The 20,611-nt window shown below is 42.3% G+C and overlaps 1 protein-coding gene across 1 annotated transcript in view; it reads right to left on the minus strand.

Moving 5' to 3' along the window:
• Nucleotides 1-15,802: 15,802 nt before the first annotated feature.
• Nucleotides 15,803-20,611, minus strand: part of LOC137332264 (electrogenic aspartate/glutamate antiporter SLC25A13, mitochondrial) — a 150,667-nt gene continuing 145,858 nt past the window's right edge. Inside the window, exon 19 of the mRNA XM_067995972.1 lies at nt 15,803-16,245. Within this exon, the coding sequence (XP_067852073.1) occupies nt 16,068-16,245 (178 nt within the window). The 3' untranslated portion in view covers nt 15,803-16,067. The remainder of the gene's footprint in view (nt 16,246-20,611) is intronic.

Raw genomic sequence — 20,611 nt, forward strand, 5'->3', positions numbered from 1 at the left:
GGGAGGACAGACCCACCAGAGGTGGCAGTACAGAGATATACAGTCAGGAGGGAGTGGCCCTGGGAGTCCTCAACAGTGACTCCGGACCCCATGAACACTCGTGGCATCAGGTCAAACATGGGCAAGGAAACCTCCTGCTGATTACCACCTACCGCCCTCCCTCAACTGATGAATCAGTCCTCCTCCATATTGAGCACTACTTGGAGGAATCACAAGGTAGCAAGGGCACAGAATGTACTCTCGGTGAGGGAGTTCAGTGTCCATCACCAAGAGTGGCTCGGTAGCACCACTACTGATCGAGCTGGCTGAGTCCTGAAGGGGCTCAACATCCTGGGGGTGTCACCATTGACCAGAAACTTAACTGGACCAGCCACATGAGGCTACAAGAGCAGGTCAGAGGCTGGGTATTCTGCAGCGAGTGACTCACCTGACTACCAAAGCCTTTCCACCATCTACAAGGCACAAGTCAGGAGTGTGGTAGAATACTCTCCATTTGCCTGGATGAGTGCAGCTCCAACAACACTCAAGGAGCTTGACACTATCCAGGACAAAATAGCCCGCTTGATTGGCACCCCCATCCACCACCCTAAACAGTCACTCCCTTCACCACTGATGCACAGTGGCTGTAGTGTGCACCATCCACAGGATGCACTGCAGCAACTCGCCAAGGCTTCTTCAACAGCACCTCCTAAACGTGCGACCTCTACCACCTAGAAGGACAAGGGCAGCAGGCACATGGGAACAACACCACCTTCACGTTCCCCTCCAAGTCACACATCATCCCAACTTGGAAATATATTGCCGGTCCTTCATCGTCGCTGGGTCAAAATCCTGGAACTTCCTACCTAATAGCACTATGGGAGAACCTTCACCACACGGACTGCAGCGGTTCAAAAAGGCGGCTCACCACATCCCATGAACGAATAAAAAAAGACATTGCTGCTAGAATGGGCCTGCAGCAGGTGGTGAGAGAACCAACACGAGGGACAAACCTATTTGACCTCATCCTCACCAATCTATCTGTCGCAGATGCATCTGTCCATATAAGTATTGGTAGGAGTGACCACCACACAGTCCTCGTGGAGACGAAGTCCCGTCTTCACACTGAGGACACTATCCAACGTGTTGTGTAGCACTATCACCATGCTAAATGGGATAGATTCAGAACAGATCTAGCAGCTCAAAACTGGGCATCCATGAGGCGCTGTGGGCCATCAGCAGCAGCAGAATTGTATTCCAGCGCAATCTGTAACCTCATGGCCCGGCATATTCCTCACTCTACCATTACCAACAAGCCAGGGGATCAACCCTGGTTCAATGCGGAGTGTAGAAGAGCAGCACCAGGCGTACCTAAAAATGAGGTGCTGGTGAAGCTACAACTCAGGACTGCATGCATGTTAAACAGCGGAAGCAACATGCTATAGACAGAGCTAAGTGATACCACAACCATCGGATCGGATCAAAGCTCTGCAGTCCTGCCACATCCAGTCGTGAATGGTGGTGAACAATTAAACAACTAACGGGAGGAGGAGGCGCCGTGAACATCCCCATCCTCAATGATGGTAGAGTCCAGCACGAGTGCAAAAGTCAAGGCTGAAGCATTTGCAACCATCTTCTGCCAGAAGTGCTGAGTGGATGATCTATCTCAGCCTCTTCCCGATATCCCCACCATCACAGAAGCCAGTCTTCAGCCAATTCGATTTGCTCCACGTGATATCAAGAAATGGCTGAGTGCATTGGATACAGCAAAGGCTATGGGCCCCGACAACATCCCAGCTGTGGTGCTGAAGACTTGTGCTCCAGAACTAGCCAAGCTGTTCCAGTACAGCTACAACACTGGCATCCACCCGACAATGTGGAAAATTGCCCAGGTATGTCCTGTCCACAGAAAATAGGACAAATTCAATCTGGCCAATTACCGCCCCATCAGTCTACTCTCAATCATCAGCAAAGTGATGATAGCACTGTCGAAGACACCTTCCAAGCGGCACTTACTCACCAATAACCTGCTCACCGATGCTCAGTTTGGGTTCCGCCAGGACCACTCGGCTCCAGACTTCATTACAGACTTGGTCCAAACATGGACAAAAGAGCTGAATTCCAGAGGTGAGGGGAGAGTGACTGCCCTTAACATCAAGGCAGCATGTGACCGAGTGTGGCACCAAGGAGCACCAGTAAAATTGAAGTCAATGGGAATCGGGGGAAAACTCTCCCAGTGGCTGGAGTCATACCTGGCACAAAGGATGATGGTAGTCGTTGTTGGAGGCCAATCATCTCAGCCCAGGACATTTCTGCAGGAGTTCCTCAGGGCAGTGTCCTAGGCCCAACCATCTTCAGCTGCTTCATCAATGACCTTCCCTTCATCATAAGGTCAGAAATGGGAATGTTCGCTGATGATTGCACAGTGTTCAGTTCCATTCGCAACCCCTCAGATAATGAAACAGTTCGTGCCCGCATGCAGCAAGAGCTGGACAACATCCAGGCATGGGCTGATAAGTGGCAAGTAACATTCGCGCCAGGCAAGTGCCAGGCAATGACCATCTCCAACTGGAGAGAGTCTAACCACCTCCCGTTGACATTCAACGGCATTACCATCGCAGAATCCCCCACCATCAACATCCTGGGGGTCACCATTGACCAAAAACTTAACTGGACCAGCCACATAAATACTGTGGCTACAAGAGCAGGTCAGAGGCTGGGTATTCTGCGGCGAGTGACTCACCTCCTGATTCCCCAAAGCCTTTCCACCATCTACAAGGCACAAGTCAGGAGTGTGATGGAGTACTCTCCACTTGCCTGGACGAGTGCAGCTCCAACAACACTCAAGAAGCTCGACACCATCCAGGACAAAGCAGCTCACTTGATTGGCACCTCATCCACCATCCTAAACATTCACTCTCTTCACCACCGACGCACAGTGTTTACCATCTACAGGATGCACTGCAGCAACTCGCCAAGGCTTCTTCGACAGCCCCTCCCAAACCTGCGACCTCTGCCACCTAGAAGGACAAGAGCAGCAGGCACATGGGAACAACACCACCTGCACGTTCTCCTCCAAGTCACTCACCATCCCAACTTGAAAATATATCGCCGTTCCTTCATCGTCACTGGGTCAAAATCCTGGAACTCCCTTCCTAACAACACTGTGGAAGAACCTTCACCACACGGACTGCAGCAGTTCAAGGGCACCACCTTCTCAAGGGCAATTAGGGATAGGCAATAAATGCTGGCCTTGCCAGCGACGCCCACATCCCATGAATGAATAAAGAAAAAGGCCCTCTCATAGAAACTGGTTACTGTTAATAATGAATGAAACTCGATTTCACATGGCTCATGCAAGATTAGATTAAGCCTATAGATGCTCTTAGCTAAATTAGCCTGCAATTTGATTTGGGTACCAGTATGCAGCTGAGGAACTTCACAAAATTCCTGTGCAGATGACTGTTCTATTTTATATATTGTCTCTCTGCTTGCACAAACTATACACTTTTGTACAAAGACCAGACATGTCTTAATACTAAATACATCCAATGTTATTTTTCAACTAAAAATCAGTGAATATGGACTTACTAATTGAATTTAAAATGGTAAATTGGCCATTACCACCTCCTGTCCATGATAGTAGCATTACATTATAATCAAACATGAAAAAACATCTTTGTGCCTGCATAAGCTTTATAAAAATGCTTAGTGAAAATTTGTTTGCATTTAGTTTAATATATAAATAAACTTATTCAGTTTCAAAGTACATGGTTAATCGCCTTAGGACATCTCTCATTGGTTGACTCATACTTGTCTCAAAACAGGCAATTTTGATACATTTGCTAATATTTACATAATATAAAGTTTGAATTTTCAGCAGTACGTTGGACATGATAAAACCTACCTGGTTGCCTTCTGTTTCTTTGAATTTCACTTCACTAAGCATTTTTTGATGACTAAGTGTATTCAAATGTAGAGGAGAGACAGCAGGTTCCTAAAAACGAACAAGCAGCATGTCAAATGGTTTAATATTATGTTAGGTGAACCATAGCCTGACAAGAGGGGGAGGGGGGAAAAGAGGGTGGGAAAGAAAGAGGAAAAAAATGAAAAGGCAGCTTCCTCATGGCAGATTGTGTTGACGTAACACACTGCACCACGTGGTACATAGGCACAGGAGTAGGCCATTCAGCCCCTCGAGCTTGTTCCGCCATTCAAACAGATCATGGCTGATCTGTACCTCAAATCCATTTAGCTGCCTTTCATCCACACCCCTTAATATCTTTACCTAACAAAAATCTATTGATCTCATGCTTGAAAATTTCAATTGACCCAGCATGCACAGCCTTTTGGAGGAGAAAGTTCTAGATTTCCACTAGCCTGTTGGTAAAAAAAAGTGCTCCCTGATGTCACTCCGAGGTGGCCTAGCTTTAATTAAGATTGTGCCCCCCCTTGTTCTAATTCCTTCACCAGAGGAAATGGTTTCTATATCTACCCATATCGAGTCCCTTTATAATTTTAAACTCCTCAATTAGATCAGCCCTCAACCTTTTAAATGCAAGGGAATACAAACTGCATTTATGCAACCTGGCCTCATAATTTAACCCTTTAAGCTCTGGTATCATTCTGGTGCTGTACCCCAAGGCCAATATATCCTTCCTGAGGTTCGGTCCCAAAACTGAATGCAGTACACCAGGTGGGGTCTGACCAAGGCTCTGTACAACTGAAATATAACTTCCTCCCCTTTGAGTTCCAGCCTTCTTGAGATAAAATAGCATGTGGGATCTTGCCTGTACTTCACCACAGTGGATGTGGCATCAATAGGAAGACACACTGGAGCCTAATCAATTCCACAGAAAGGGAAGGGAAAAATGACACGTGTATTTTTTTCCCTCCAAACAAAACTTCTATTTTTTAAAAATTCCACAATATTGTTAAAATATTGTTCACTCCCAATGAAGATAAAATGTTCTATGTTGAATGTAGCAGGTCAGAACAGACACGGAGACTGCAAAACTGAGAAGAAACTGTGCAGTGGGCAGATTTGAATACATCAAGAATATGCTGTCAGAGTTTCACAGAAGTGAGTTTGGTTCTATTTCAGATCTTTGGAAAATATATCCAATGAGCACATTTGATGCTATATTTTAGAATTGTTCTAAACTGGAGCATAACAATACTAATGATATAATTTACATGTTCCAATTATTCTAGTGAAAGAATAATGAAAATGTGTCATTATTGGTGCGATATCTTGGACTTTCCTCCTTTTCACTTTTTGCATAACCCTTTTTCTCCAGGTGCAGTTCTGAAGAACAGCAATAAAAGAGGGAAAGGTTAAGAAACACTTCATATGTTAAGTTAGCTCTTGCTTTCCCTTGAAATATTTAGCTCAGCCCAGTGTTTTTTCATACTCAAGCTAAGCCAACACATTTAGAAGAAAGTGCTGAGCGTGCTGGCTACTGTGTTAAGACAGATGATTTATGACTTTATTTCGTGTGTTTCCAAGCTCAGCACCAATCTACCGCCGCATCCCAGCTGAAGCTACTTGACTCATGCTGGGGGTACAATGCTAGGAATTGCCTTCCAGTAGCTTGCTCAAGTGGTCATTCACTGTCAACCTAATAATCATCGATAGGCTTTTTGATTGCTATCAATGATTGATGTCTATCACAATCAGCAGCAGGCACCTAATGAAGACCCCTCCTTCCTGCAAGAACAGCATTGAGGCAAATTGTAATGGCCCATTGGTGGCACTCTTGCCTCTAAGTTAGGAGATTGTGGGTTCAATCCCCATAGCAAGATTTGAACACAAAATCTATACCAATTGATCACTCAGCTCATTTTGTGTTTGTGGGACATTGCTGTGAACAAATTAGCTGTCACTTTTTCCTATATAGTAACCGTGACTGTATTTGAAAAGCAATTCTTTGGGATATCCTGCAGATGTACTAAGGTGCTATATAAATGCAAGTTTTTACTACCCTAGTTGAGATCAGCTAACTCAACAGAGACCAGAGATTGAACCTGTGACCTTTCTGGCTGTTTGACTCAGTAGCATACCAGGCAGCATATATAACTTAACCATTAGAAGAGCTTATGGTCAATTTAGAAAAAAAATGCTCCTCAATAGATTAATTTGTGTTCTTTGTAAATACTGGCTGAATTCTAGCCAATATCAGAAAACATTAGTCACATTTATAGTGATCAAAATTATAGCTGAAGCTGTGATCTGATTTTAAAAATGCATCATTAAAATTTAAACATTTCTAGAGGCAAAACCAGTAAGCATATTATGACTGTTATGTTCACCCTACATGTAATTTTAGTACATGTATATTTTCCTTTGTGCAGGCACTTGAGTGTGCCAATTTGTACAATTGAAATAACCTGTCACCATACTTTTTGTGTTCACTCAATGCATATAGGAATGATTACAACCAATTGTTTACTCCTTTTCATTTCTTCCTCTTTCCATTGATTTTCTATTTTTTGTGTGTGTTTCCTGGTACGTTTATCTTTTTTTCCCACTTCTATTCCCTTTGTTTTTAGTTTGGGAAAAAAACACTAAAATTAGGATGAGGAAAGACTCTCACTCTGTCTAATTACTATCAATAAAACACAGGTAATGTTCAAGTGATAGTTAAATGCTTTCTGTTTGCTTCAAAATTCAACTCTTTTTTTTTGGAAAATGAGATCAAATTAGGAGGAAAGACACACTCGCCTGGAGTTTTCATTGGGCTTTTCCTAATCTCCCATCGTAACTTCAGTGGAAGATTGGCAGAATCGTTCAAGAAATAGCCTTAATTGCTAAAAGTGACCATTTACTCCATTTCTCCAGGGTTTCTGTCAATCTTCCCCGAGTTACAGCACTAGATCAGGAGAACCCCATGGAAATTCTCTCTGTTTAAAATGCTTTCTGAAGTTTAAAGAACATAAAATAAAAGTTACAACAAGTTTGTGTATAGTCTTGTCATTTTATTCTCATTTATGTGCACTTTTTTTTTAAAAAAGGGCACTCAATATAAATTGTCACAACATTGAAAATGAGGGGGGCGATTTTCAACTGCCAGCTGCCTGTTTCTCGCCCAAAAAAATGGGTGGCCAATAGTTAAAAGTCAGGGGGCCACTTCAGCTGCTCTATTGATGCTCAAGGCCCACCTGATCCAATTTTCAGACGGGCCTGTAAATGGGCGAGCAGCCTGCCTGCCATTTCTGGAAGGAGGATGCCTAAATATGCAAATTGGGGTCCCAAGTTGTAGGACTCAGATTGCAATTTTTAGGTACAAATGGTCAGAGAGTATACCGCACACGCTCCATCCAATTATAGTAGGCATTGAGCAGCCTACGCTGCTTAAAAAATGGCCAAAGGAATTTTTAATTTTGTGAAGTGCTCCTTCTGGACCCACAAATAAACTGGACTGTTAAAGTATCGTCCCCCCGCCACCCCAGCTGGCTCAGCATGGGAGCTGGCCAATTTTCCACCCTCCCACAACCAGCAAGCTACAGCAGGGCAACCGTAGGTCGCCGGTGGCAGTCAATTGAAAATGGTTTGGGCATCTTAATGCCGGCTTTGGGCGGGCAGCGTGGTCGTTCTGCTGACTCAAACTGTTTGGGGCAGAAGTCAAAGGTTGGCCCCAGTGTACTGTTACCTGTGTCCCTTTCGATGCCTTCATGTCCTGGTTATGTTCCTGCTGTTGTATAATGCCATAACTCATTTTTTCTCCAAATTTTTCCAAATGAAATATAATACTGACCAATACAAAGTAGAATGAACATTGGTATATAACGAACAAAATATAATCAGCATAAGGAAACTCTAAAAGGGAGCTGGTAGTGTACTGTGTTACTTTAATATTGTGGAGAAGCAGTTTAAAAAGGAAATAGGCTCTTCATGGACTTGGCCAGAACAGTGGAATAGGTCTACAAGTTATAGCATAGCCAGGTCCCCGCCTAATTTGTAGCCCTTCCGCTGCCCACTCCTACTGGAGTTACACCGGGAGTGCACCAGAGGATTTTCAGACCTTATCATAATAGATGCAGCACAGGAGGCGGTCATTTGGCCCATGGTGCCTGCTCTTTGACAGAGCTATCCAATTAGTCCCATTCCCCTGCTCTTTCCCCATAGCTCTGTAAATATTTTCCCTTCAAGTATTTATCCAATTACCTTTTGAAAGTTACTATTGAATCTGCTTCCACCACCCTTTCATTCCAGACCATTACAACTCAATGCGTAAAAAAATGTTTCCTCATGTCACCTCTGGCACATTTGCCAATCACCTTAAATCAGTGTCATCTGGTTACTGAGCCGTCTGCCACTGGAAACAGTTTCTCCTTATTTACTCTGTCAAAACCATTCTTGATTTTGAACACCTCTATCAAATCTCCCCTTAACCTTCTCTGTTCTAAGGAGAACAACCCCAGCTTCTTCAGTCTCTCCACATAACTGAAGTCACTCATCCCTGGCACCATTCTAGTAAATCTCTTCTGCACCCTCTCTAAAGCTTTGACATCCTTCCTAAAGTGTGGTGCCCAGAATTGAACACAATACTCCAGCTGAGGCCTAACCAGTGTTTTATAAAAGTTTAGCATAACTTCCTTGCTTTTGTACTCTATGCCTCTATTAATAAAGCCCAGGATCCCATTTGCTTTAACAACCTTCTCAACTTGTCCTGCTACCTTCAAAGATGCGCACCCCAGGTCTCTCTGCTCCTGCACCCCCATTAAAATTGTACCATTTAGTTTATATTGCCTCTCCTCATCCAAAATGCATCACTTCACACTTCTCTGTGTTAAATTTCATCAGTCTATGTCCTCCTGAAGTCTGTTACGATCTTGCACATTGTTTACTACATTTCTGTGTTTAGTGTCAGCTGCAAACTTTGAAATTAAAGCTCTATACCCAAATCCAGGTCATTAATATATATCAAAAAGAGCAGTGGTCCTAATACTAAACTCTGGGGAACACAGCTGTACACTTCCCACCAGCCTGTAAAACAACCGTCCACCACTACTCTCTGGTTTCTGTCCCCTAGCCAATTTTGTATCCACGTTGCCACTGCCCTTTTAATCCCATGGGCTTCAATTTTGCTAACAAGTCTATTATGTGGTACTTTATCAAATGCCTTTTGAAAGTCTATATACACATTGACTGCACTACCCTCATCAACCCTCTCCGGTATTTCATCGAAGAACTCAATCAAGTTAGTCAAACACGATTTTCCTTTAACAAATCCGTCCTGATTTTCATTTAATAGCCCATACTTTTCCAAGTGCCAATTTATTTTGTCCCGGATTATTGTCTCTAAAAGTTTCCTCACCGATGTTTGGCTGACTGGCCTGTAATTATCGGATTTATCCCTCTCCCTTTTTTTGAACAGGGGTGTGACATTTGCAATCCTTCAGTCCTCCAGCATCTCCATATCTAAAGAGGATTGGAAGATTGTGGCCAGAGCCTCTGCAATTTCCACCCTTACTTTCCGCAATAACATAGGATGCATCCCATCTGGACCAGGTGACTTTTCTACTTTGAATACTGCCAATCCTTTAAGTACATAAGAACATAAGAAATAGGAGCAGGAGTAGGCCATATGGACCCTCGAGCCTGCTCCGCCATTCAATAAAAACATGGCTGATCTTTGGCCGCAAACTCCACTCTCCTGCCCGATCCCCATATCCCTTGATTCCCCTAGAGTCCAAAAATCTATCTATCTCAGCCTTGAATATATTCAACGACTCAGCATCCACAGCCCTCTGGGATAGAGAATTCCAAAGATCCACAACTCTCCTCTTTATCTATTTTTATCCTATCCAATATTGCTACAATGGCAGCATCCTCTTCTCTAGTGAAGACAGATGTGAAGGATTCATTTAATACCTCAGCCATTCCCTCTGCCTCCATAAGAAGATTGCCATTTCTGTCCCTAATCGGTCCCAACCTTTCTTTGACCACCCTTTTACTATTTATATGTTTATAAAATATATTTGGGTTCCCTTTTAAGTTAGCCGCTAATTTTTTTTATTCGTTCATTGGATGTGGGCGTCGCTGGCGAGGCCAGCATTTATTGCCCATCCCAAATTGCCCGAGAAGGTGGTGATGAGCCGCCTTCTTGAACCACTGCAGTCCGTGTGGTGAAGGTTCTCCCACAGTGCTGTTAGGGAGTTCCAGGATTTTGGCCCAGCGACGATGGAGGAACGGCGATATATTTCCAAGTCGGGATGGTGTGTGACTTGGAGGGGAACGTGCAGGTGGTGTTGTTCCCACGTGCCTGCTGCTCTTGTCCTTCGAGGTGGTAGAGGTCGTGGGTTTGGGAGGTGCTGTCGAAGAAGCCTTGGTGAGTTGCTGCAGTGCATCCTGTGGCTGGTACACACTGCGGCGGTGAAGGGAGGTGAATGTTTAGGGTGGTGAACGGGGTGCCCGTGAAGTGGGCTACTTTGTCCTGGATGGTGTCGAGCTTCTTAAGTGTTGTTGGAGCTGCACTCATCCAGGCAAGTGGAGAGTATCCCATCACACTCCTGACTTGTGCCTTGTTGATGGTGGAAAGGCTTTGGGGAGTCAGGAGGTGAGTCACTCAATGCAGAATACCCAGCCTCTGACCTGCTCTTGTAGCCACAGTATTTATGTGGCTGGTCCAGTTAAGTTTCTGGTCAATGGTGACCCCCTGGATGTTAATTGTGGGGGATTTGGCAATGGTAATGCCGTTAAATGTCAAGGGGAATTAGACTCTCTCTTGTTGGAGATGGTCATTGCCTGGCACTTGTCTGGCACGAATGTTACTTGCCACTTATGAGCCCAAGCCTGGATGTTGTCCAGGTCTTGCTGCATGCGGGCTCAGACCACTTCATTATCTGAGGGGTTGCGAATGGAACTGAACACTGTGCAATCATCAGCGAACATACCCATTTCTGACCTTATGATGGAGGGAAGGTCATTGATGAAGCAACTGAAGATGGTTGGGCCTCGGGCACTGCCCTGAGGAACTCCTGCAGCAATGCCCTGGGGCTGAGATGATTGGCCTCCAACAACCACTACCATCTTCCTTTGTGCTAGGTATGACTCCAGCCACTGGAGAGTTTTCCACCTGATTCCTATTGACTTCAATTTTACTAGGGCTCCTTGGTGCCACACTCGGTCACATGCTGCCTTGATGTCAAGGGCAGTCACTCTTACCTCACCTCTGGAATTCAGCTCTTTTGTCCATGTTTGGACCAAGGCTGTAATGAGGTCTGGAGCCGAGTGGACCTAGTGGAACCCAAACTGAGCAGCGGTGAGCAGGTTATTGGTGAGTAAGTGCCGCTTGATAGCACTGTCGAAGATACCTTCCATCACTTTGCTGATGATTGAGAGTAGACTGATGGGGCTGTAATTGGCCGGATTGGATTTGTCCTGCTTTTTGTGGACAGGACATACCTGGGCAATTTTCCACATTGTTGGGTAGATGCCAGTGTTGTAGCTGTACTGGAACAGATGGCTAGAGGCGCATCTAGTTCTGGAGCACAAGTCTTCAGCACTACAGCTAGGATGTTGTCAGGGCCCATAGCCTTTGCAGTGTCCAGTGTACTCAGCCGTTTCTTGATATCACGTGGAGTGAATCGAATTGGTTGAAGACTGGCTTCTGTGATGGTGGGAATATTCTCATACACTCTCACTTTGTCCCTCTTATTCCCTTCTTTCGATCTCCTCTGTAATTTCTGTAAACATAGAAAATAGGAGCAAGAGTAGGCGATTCAGCCCTGCTCCACCATTCAAAATGATCTTGGCTGATCATCTAACTCAGTACCCTCTTCCCGCTTTTTCCTCATATCCTTTGAGCCCTTTAGCATTAAGAAATATATCTATTTCCTTCTTGAATATATCTAAGGACTTGGCCTCCACTGCCTTCTGTGGTAGAGAATTCCACAGGTTCACCACCCTCTGCGTGTAGGAATTTCTCCTCATCTCTGTTCTAAATGGCATACCCCATATCCTGAGACTGTGACCCCTGGTTCTGGATTCCCCAGTCAGCGGGAACATCCTCCCTGCATCTAGTCTGTCTAGTCCTGTTAGAATTTTATATGTTTCGATGAGGTCACCTCTCATTTTTCTAAACTCTAGTGAATATAGGCCTAGTCGACCCAATCTCTCCTCCTACGTCAGTCCTGCCATTCCAGGAATCAGTCTGGTAAACCTTGGCAAGGATATCCTTCCTCAGATAAGGAGACCAAAACTGCACACAATACTCCAGATGTGGTCTCACCAAGGCCCTGTACAACTGCAGTAAGACATCCCTGTTCCTGTACTCAAATCCTCTTGCAATGAACGCCAACATACCATTCGCCTTTCTAACTGCTTGCTGCACCTGAATGCTCGCTTTCAGCGACTGGTGTACAAGGCCACCCAGGTCTCGTTGCACCTCCCCTTTTCCCAATCTATCTCCATTCAGATAATCTGCCTTTCTGTTTTTACAACCAAAGTGGATAACCTCACATTTATCCACGTTATACTGCATCTGCCATGTTCTTGCCCACTCACCCAACTTGTCTAAATCACATTGGAGCCTCTCTTCATCCTCCTCTACTGCATGAACCTTATATTTGTCATTAGCCTCCTGTTTCTGTTTCATTTTAATCTCTCTATCTTTAATCATCCATGTGGAGATGCCGGTGATGGACTGGGGTTGACAATTGTAAACAATTTTACAACACCAAGTTATAGTCCAGCAATTTTATTTTAAATTCACAAGCTTTCGGAGGCTTCCTCCTTCGTCAGGTAAATGTTCCGTCATGATGTGGAGATGCCGGTGATGGACTGGGGTTGACAATTGTAAACAATTTTACAACACCAAGTTATAGTCCAGCAATTTTATTTTAAATTCACAAGCTTTCGGAGGCTTCCTCCTTCGTCAGGTAAATGTTCAGGAACATTTACCTGACGAAGGAGGAAGCCTCCGAAAGCTTGTGAATTTAAAATAAAATTGCTGGACTATAACTTGGTGTTGTAAAATTGTTTACAATTTAATCATCCAGGGAGCTCTAGCTTTGGATGCCTTTTCTTTCTCCCTCGTAGGGATGTGCCTACTTTGTACCTGAACCAACTCCTCCTTGAGGGTCTTTCTATTGTTCAATTACTGTTTTGTCTACCAGTTTTTGATTTCAATCCACCTGGGCAAGATCCCTCTTTAACTCACTGAAATTAGCCCTCCTCCAGTTAAGCATTTTCACATTTGATTGTTCCTTGTCCTTTTCCATAACTATTCTCACACGAATGATATGATCACTATTCCCTAAATGCTCCCCCACTGAAACATGCTCCACCTCCCCACTTCATTCCCCAGAACTAGATCCAGCACTGTTTCTTTCCTGGTTGGGCTGGACAGGCACATTTCCAAAAAGTTCATGTGAACACAATTCCTCCCCCTCTTTGCCCTTTATACACTGTTACTGTCCCAGTCTATGTTGGGATAATTGAAGTCCCCCATTATCACTACTCTATAGTTCTTGCATCTTTCTGTAATCTGCCTGCAAATGTTCTCGACTATCTCTTTAGGTAGTTGTCAACATTTATGAATAGTTCCACCACCCCCCCCCCCCCTCCTCCCTTTTGCTAATCTCAGGCCATGTTCTAATTATAATGGATTTTCATAATCAAACTTTTGTTAAGTTGCCAACCATGCAGCTTGTATTCACTAAGTGCACGCATGCCATGTGGGTTTTCCCGGAGTCCTAGTTTGCTTCTGTTGAAGTCAGTAAACAGATGCAGCAGTGAGTGAATTGTATTTCCATGGCTGTAGGCCACATGTATTCTGTATCTAAATTTAACCATCTCATTGCTGAGTTATTTTTGGTTTAATTTTTAAAATATTTATTTTGCTAATTTTCTTCCCTCCTGGGGTATAGTTGCATAGGTTTGGACATCCTCTAGTACCTTGCCCAACTGTCCATACACGCATGAACTTTGGCAGTAGGCTATTCAACTGTGGCATCCACCTTCCCATAGGGGTGGTTACAGTTGGCTTTTATTTACATACATGGATAGACAGCAGTAAACTGCATCTCAAGAGCTAAAACCGGTGTCTTTATTCTCAACTGCACGGGTTAGCGTGCTTAGATTTAAATAGTCACCTCTAATTGAAGTCTATCATGTACTGGAGAATCCTGTGGAATGCTCACATTCTCCTGCCACTTTTTAAAGCAGAAAATAACATTCTACTAAAGCTGCTTGGTCAAATTTATTTATAGGTGAGAACATGTCTGTTTTGGAAAGGCTTCCTTTGGAGAAACTGGAATTACTGTGGTGACATTCCTTTCTACTTTAGATTAAATCCTCAAAATGCAAACTCATAAGTAGACTACAGAAGCAGTACTGGCAGGAGGAGACTCTTAAATTAAAACAGTTTTTAAAAAAAGCTCAAGATCATTTTAAAGGAATGTGAAAAGGAAGTATATTCCTCTAAGAAAAAAGGAGAATCATATTAAGACAAAGGGAACAGTAGTCAAAATTAGCCTATGGGTCAATTACAATAATCAAGATACAAGCAAACAAAAAGCACTGAGAACTGGAAGTCAGTGAAAAAGTACTGGAAGAGGTAAAAATGCATCAGGAAGAACTACATAAAATCTACAGCACAGAAACAGGCTATTTGGCCCAGCTGGTCTATGCCAATGTTTATTCTCCACATGAGCCTCCTAATTACCGTTTCTCACCTTGTTCTCATTTCCCTCTATTTCTTTCTCTACTGTGTAGCGTGATATAAATATATTGACAAACGTAGCACAAAGGAAATATTCACTCACCCCCCCCCCTTTATGCACGCTCGTGTTGAGTGCATCAGAAAAGCATACTTCAGCTAAGTATCCCTTAGATCTCTAAATTGAGTAAGGTAATCCTTTTTCCATTGGAATATGTTGCAGAAACAATTATCTGAGGGACATCAAACACGCAAGTATAGGACATGTTAGCTGTGAGGATCTTGAAGCAGGAGTTTGATGCAAACAACAAAACAACAATGCTTGCATTTCTCATGTAATATATAATAATGCCTACAAGTAATATATTGGATAACAAAGTGCTATCTTACATCACCGGCAGACAAGTTCATAAACAGCTGAATAAATTCTGGATCATGTATTTCTAACCAGTTACAAAAGTGCCAGAAATACTTGTGACATTAAAACATTTTGAAGAGGTATGCACAATTCTTTCAAATCTTTTATGTTTATATATTTAACTAGCGGTAAAACCATGAAATACCCATGTGGAGAAGATATGACCTAAAGGAAAAATATGCTGTATAAGTCAGACATGCTACATTCAACATCAAACATAACTGGAATGTTTAAATGGCTGCAGTCCATCAGGATTTTCACAAACGACTTCAGCAATATCATCTTCAATTCAACAGTGAACATACCTTCACATTTAATAAATTGTTTATAACTGGCTATATTTGGTGTACCAGTGGTTCATTCTAAAGAAATCAAACTGCAAGTTTCATTAAAACACAGGTTTCACAGCTCAACAATACTGGTCAGTTTTGGAACAATTTCTTGTTTAAAAAGAATTAAATCATTTCTACATTACATATCAAATTTCAAAATTTCCACTGATTAAATTGGATATTTACTTGGAGCCCCATAATTTATGTTGAACATATTTTAATCCAATACTAAACTGAATAAAATAATTCAAATCTCACCAGTATTCTATATTAAATCAGCAACTGGGTCCTTTCAGACAGGTCACTATTTACATTAATATACATAAAACATCAGGGGGTAAAATTAAAGTTTTTTTTTAATAAATCACAAAACAGAAACAATTCAAGTAAATTATGTATATTGTACCAATTAACTACTTTTTACATCAAATCGCCCAAGTAAAAGCAGCTGGTATGTTGACAGGTGTCAAAAGCTGAAAGCTAAAATATGTTGCCTCTTTCCCTCGCTACTTATTCCCATGGGAAGTCTTTAATTTTTTTGCTCTGGCTTTAGAATCGTGTGATGTAAGCAAAGAAAGAAAGAACGAATGAACTTGGATTTATACAGCGCATTTCACGACCCCAGGACGTCCCAAAGCGCTTTACAGCCAATGAAGTACTTTTGAAGTGTAGTCACTGTTGTAATGTAGGAATCGCTGGATCGGATGATGAAAACCGTGGTAGGTAAAGTCCAAATTTGCGTTCAACTCCAGCAAATGTAGGAATGATTAACTTGTAGCCACCAATATAGTCTGGATTAGGGGCAGGTAAACTAAATCTAGAATGTGGTAGTGAATCTATTCCAGGTTTGCTGTTATTATTGGGATCAGGATGAAAAATGAAAGAAAAAACAAAAAAGGTATTAATTGAATGGCCATCAATTTAAAAGCAAAACACAGTTTTAAAAGCAATGCAAACTTTTCCTTTACCTTAAGTACAAGAAACACATTAACTGACACACAAAATCCTGTATTTATATATAACTGATATTTTCTGTTCTCAATGGAGGAGCTATGAGAGATATAGATGATATGAAGGGAGAATTTGCTCACTGAGAACACAGTGGTTTGAACTGATAGGGAATTCTAGCACCAGCTCACCAATGTGCTGGAATGTCAGCTCCAAATCACACGGCAGGCAGGTGATCCATACCAAATAACTGGCACCACCACCCCACGCCCCCACCCCCCCCCCCCCCCAAATCATTTATTGTAACTGTCTTTTGAATGAATCTAAGATTTTCGCCTCCACTAACCTACCCTGAACACCATTCCAAGCGTTGACCACTCTGTGCGAAGTTGTTCTTCCTGGGATCTGTCCTAAATTTTCTTTTCACCAGTTTGAACCTGCAAGCTCTTGCTTTACTATCTTGGTATACCTCAAAGTAGTGCTCCAGTTTAACTTTTTTATGCCATTTAATATCATGTATAATTTAAAAAAGGTTCCCTCCAAGTTTTCCCCTCACAAGGCTAAAGAAGTCCGGTTTCTCCAGTCTTTCCTCGTAATGCAATCCTTGATGCGTAGGATCAGCCTCCTCCCTGCATCGCGCCCTTGCCTTGACTGTTTCCCTTATGTCTTGATGACCAAAACTGAAGACAGTACTCAAAATATGGTCTGGCTTGGGCATTATGGAGTTTTAGGGTGACATCTTATACTCCACGGACCTAATTAAACATGTTTTTGTTTTATTTGATAATTTGACATATTAAATGCTGAATCTACTGTCATGCCCAAATTCCTTTCTGCTTCATCTTTCGCAATTTTTACACCATTTTAATGTATGTATAGTACCTTTCATTTCACTATATTGAATTCCATCTGCCAATGATGTGCCCAATTGAAGATTTTATTAGGTGGCATTTTTTGAAAATGGAGCAAAAATGAAATGCAGAACTTGTCCAAATTACAGGACTATTTCTGCAGTTTGTACAATAAAGCTTTCCTCAATTAGACTATATTAGAAATAGCTATGTTAAGTTTGATTAGATTGATCAAAGTGCTTTAAAATTGAAATATACAGCCTACGGATCTGAAATTTTGATTTTTTTTGTGAATTTTGTACTAGAAAATATGTACTGGTGGAAAAAATCATTAATAATTATTAAATAGGGCAAACTACACAAAGGTTTACTTAAATACAGATTAGTTTTGATAAAAAAGATTTCACATCTTTAGCTCGCATGGATTGTTGAACAAATTCAGGTCATTAATTTTACCCTGTAATGACTTAATTGGCCAATGGAGAACCTCTCCTAGGGTTTAAAGTATCCAGATTACACTACTGTATGTTTTTCATTTAAGACTATTTGGTTGGTGATGCAAATCTAATAATATTATACGTGCATCTTTGAACTGAATTAATTTCTGGTTTCGTGTAAATCCGGCAGCAAATTACTAGTATAACAGGGTGTGCCGATTCCTCTGGAATGGATCTGCATTTTGGTTCCTGTCAGGCCCTCCAAAAGGAGGGGCTGAACATCCTTTAAAGTTATGCCAGCTCCACTCTAGCAGCTGAAGTAGAAACAACAGGACTGGAGTCTGTCCAACCCTTTTACCCTTATGAGGCCAACCCCTTAGGGCTGGTAGATTGGTGCTGGCAACATGTTTGATGTTTGCTTGGCACACAACCAATGCCATGGTTTCATCCAAAACTCAGAACCCAATGCACACGTTCAGACTGGTATGCACAGTGAAGCTTTGGCCTTTTGATGAAATTCAAAGGGAGCTGTGTGTAACATACCCAGTATATGTGAAAAGGCACATGTCTGCTAATATTACCAACAGTAATTTCTAGGCTTTGGTCCTAACACTGGTGGTGTAAAAATAGCTCTTCATTATAGTGAGTGCCAAGGAACCTTATGAACTATGTATGAAGATGGCTTTCTGCATTGTCTTCACATTGTATTATTTCCTATCTTATGCTTTTGGAGTAAGTATCTGATGTACTTCTTTGGATCCCACAAGGAAGAAGTGGTCTGTTCAACTCTGTAAAACTCAAGACTTTCCATGTTTGAAATGAAGAGTTCTGCTCTATGGTCATTTATCTTTATCCTTCTTCACATCATAATTACTCTGCCCTATCATCATATAACATGAATTAACAGCGCGGATAGATATTAATGGGTATGATATAGTTGCGATTACGGAAACATGGCTGCAGGGTGACCAAGGATGGGAACTGAACATCCAGGGGTATTCAATATTTAGGAAGGACTGGCAAAAAGGGAGAGGAGGTGGGGTAGCGTTGTTAGTAAAGGAGGAAATCAATGCAATAGTGAGGAAGGATATTGGCTCGGAAAATCATGATGTGGAATCTATATGGGTGGAGCTAAGAAACACCAAGGGGCAGAAAACATTGGTGGGGGTTGTCTATAGGCCCCCAAACAGTAGTGGAGATGTATGGGAGGGCATTAAACAGGAAATTAGAGATGCATGCAACAAGGGTACAACTGTAATCATAGGAACAGGAGTAGGCCTTTCAGCCCCTCATGCCTGCTCCGCCATTTGATAAGATCATGGCTGATCTGTGATTTAACTCCATATACCTGCCTTTGGCCCATATCCCTTAATACCTTTGGTTGCCAAAAAACTATCTATCTCAGATTTAAATTTAGCAATTGAGCTAGTATCAAGTGCCGTTTGCGGAAGAGAGTTCCAAACTTCTACTACCCTTTGTGTGTAGAAATATTTTCTAATCTCGCTCCTGAAAGGTCTGGCTCTAATTCTTAGACTGTGCCCCCTACTCCTAAAATACCCAACCAGTGGAAATAGTTTCTCTCTATCCATCCTATCTGTTCCCCTTAATATCTTATAAACTTCGATCAGATCACCCTTAACCTTCGAAACTCTGAATACAACCCCAATTTGTGTAATCTCTCCTCGTAACTTAACCCTTGAAGTCCGGGTATCATTCTAGTAAACCTACGCTGCACTCCCTTCCAAGGCCAATATGTCCTTCCGAAGGTGCGGTGCCCAGAACTGCTCACAGTACTCCAGGAGCGGTCTAATCATGGGTGACTTTAATTTACATACAGATTGGTCAAACCAAATTAGCAATAATACTGTGGGGGAGGAATTCCTGGAGTGTGTATGTGATGGATTTCTAGACAAATATGTTGAGGAACCAACTGGAGAACAGGCGATCCTAGACTGGGTATTGTGCAATGAGAAAGGATTAATTAAAATCTTGTTGTGCAGGGCCCTTTAGGGAAGAGCGACCATAACATGATAGAATTCCTCATTAAGATGGAGTGTGAAGTAGCTGAATCCGAAACTAGGGTCCTGAATCTAAATAAAGGAAATTACGAAAGTATGAGGTGTGAGTTGGCTATGATAGATCGGGGAACTTTACTAAAAGGGATGATGGTGGATAGGCAATGGCTAATATTTAAAGAACGTGTGCAGGAATTACAACAATTATTCATTCCTGACTGGCACAAAAATAAAACAAGAAAGGTGGCTCAACCGTGGCTTACAAAAGAGATTAGGGATAGTATTAGATCCAAAGAGGAGACATATAAAATTGCGAGAAAAAGCAGCAAGCCTGAGGATTGGGAGCAGTTTAGAATTCAGCAAAGGAGGACAAAGAGATTGATTAAGAGGGGAAAATAGAGTGCGAGAGTAAACCAGCAGGGAACATAAAAACTGACTGTAAAAGCTTCTATAACGATATCAAGAGAAAAAGATTAGTGAAGAGAAATGTAGGTCCCTTACAGTCAGAAATGGGGGAAATTATAATGGGGAACAAAGAAATGGCAGAACAATTAAACACATACTTTGGTTCTGTCTTCACAAAGGAGGACACAAATAACCTCCTGGAAATGTTAGGGAACCAAGGGTCTAGTGAGAGGGAGGAACTGAAGGAAATCAGTATTCGTAAAAAAAAGTGCTAGGGAAATTAATGGGGCTAAAGGCTGACAAATCCCCAGGGCCTGATAATCTACATCCCAGAGTACTAAAGGAAGTGGCCCTGGAAATAGTGGATGCAAAATTCTACAGACTCTGGAACAGTTCCTACAGATTGGAGGGTGGCAAATGTAACCCCACTATTTAAAAAAGGAGGGAGAAAAAAAAACAGGGAATTACAGACCAGTTAGCCTAACATCAGTAGTGGGGAAAATGCTCGAGTCTATTATAAAGGATGCGATAACCGAATACTTGGAAGGCATTAACGGGAT

The sequence above is a fragment of the Heptranchias perlo genome, chromosome 2 (assembly GCF_035084215.1).
Source record: "Heptranchias perlo isolate sHepPer1 chromosome 2, sHepPer1.hap1, whole genome shotgun sequence".
Taxonomy (NCBI): domain Eukaryota; kingdom Metazoa; phylum Chordata; class Chondrichthyes; order Hexanchiformes; family Hexanchidae; genus Heptranchias; species Heptranchias perlo.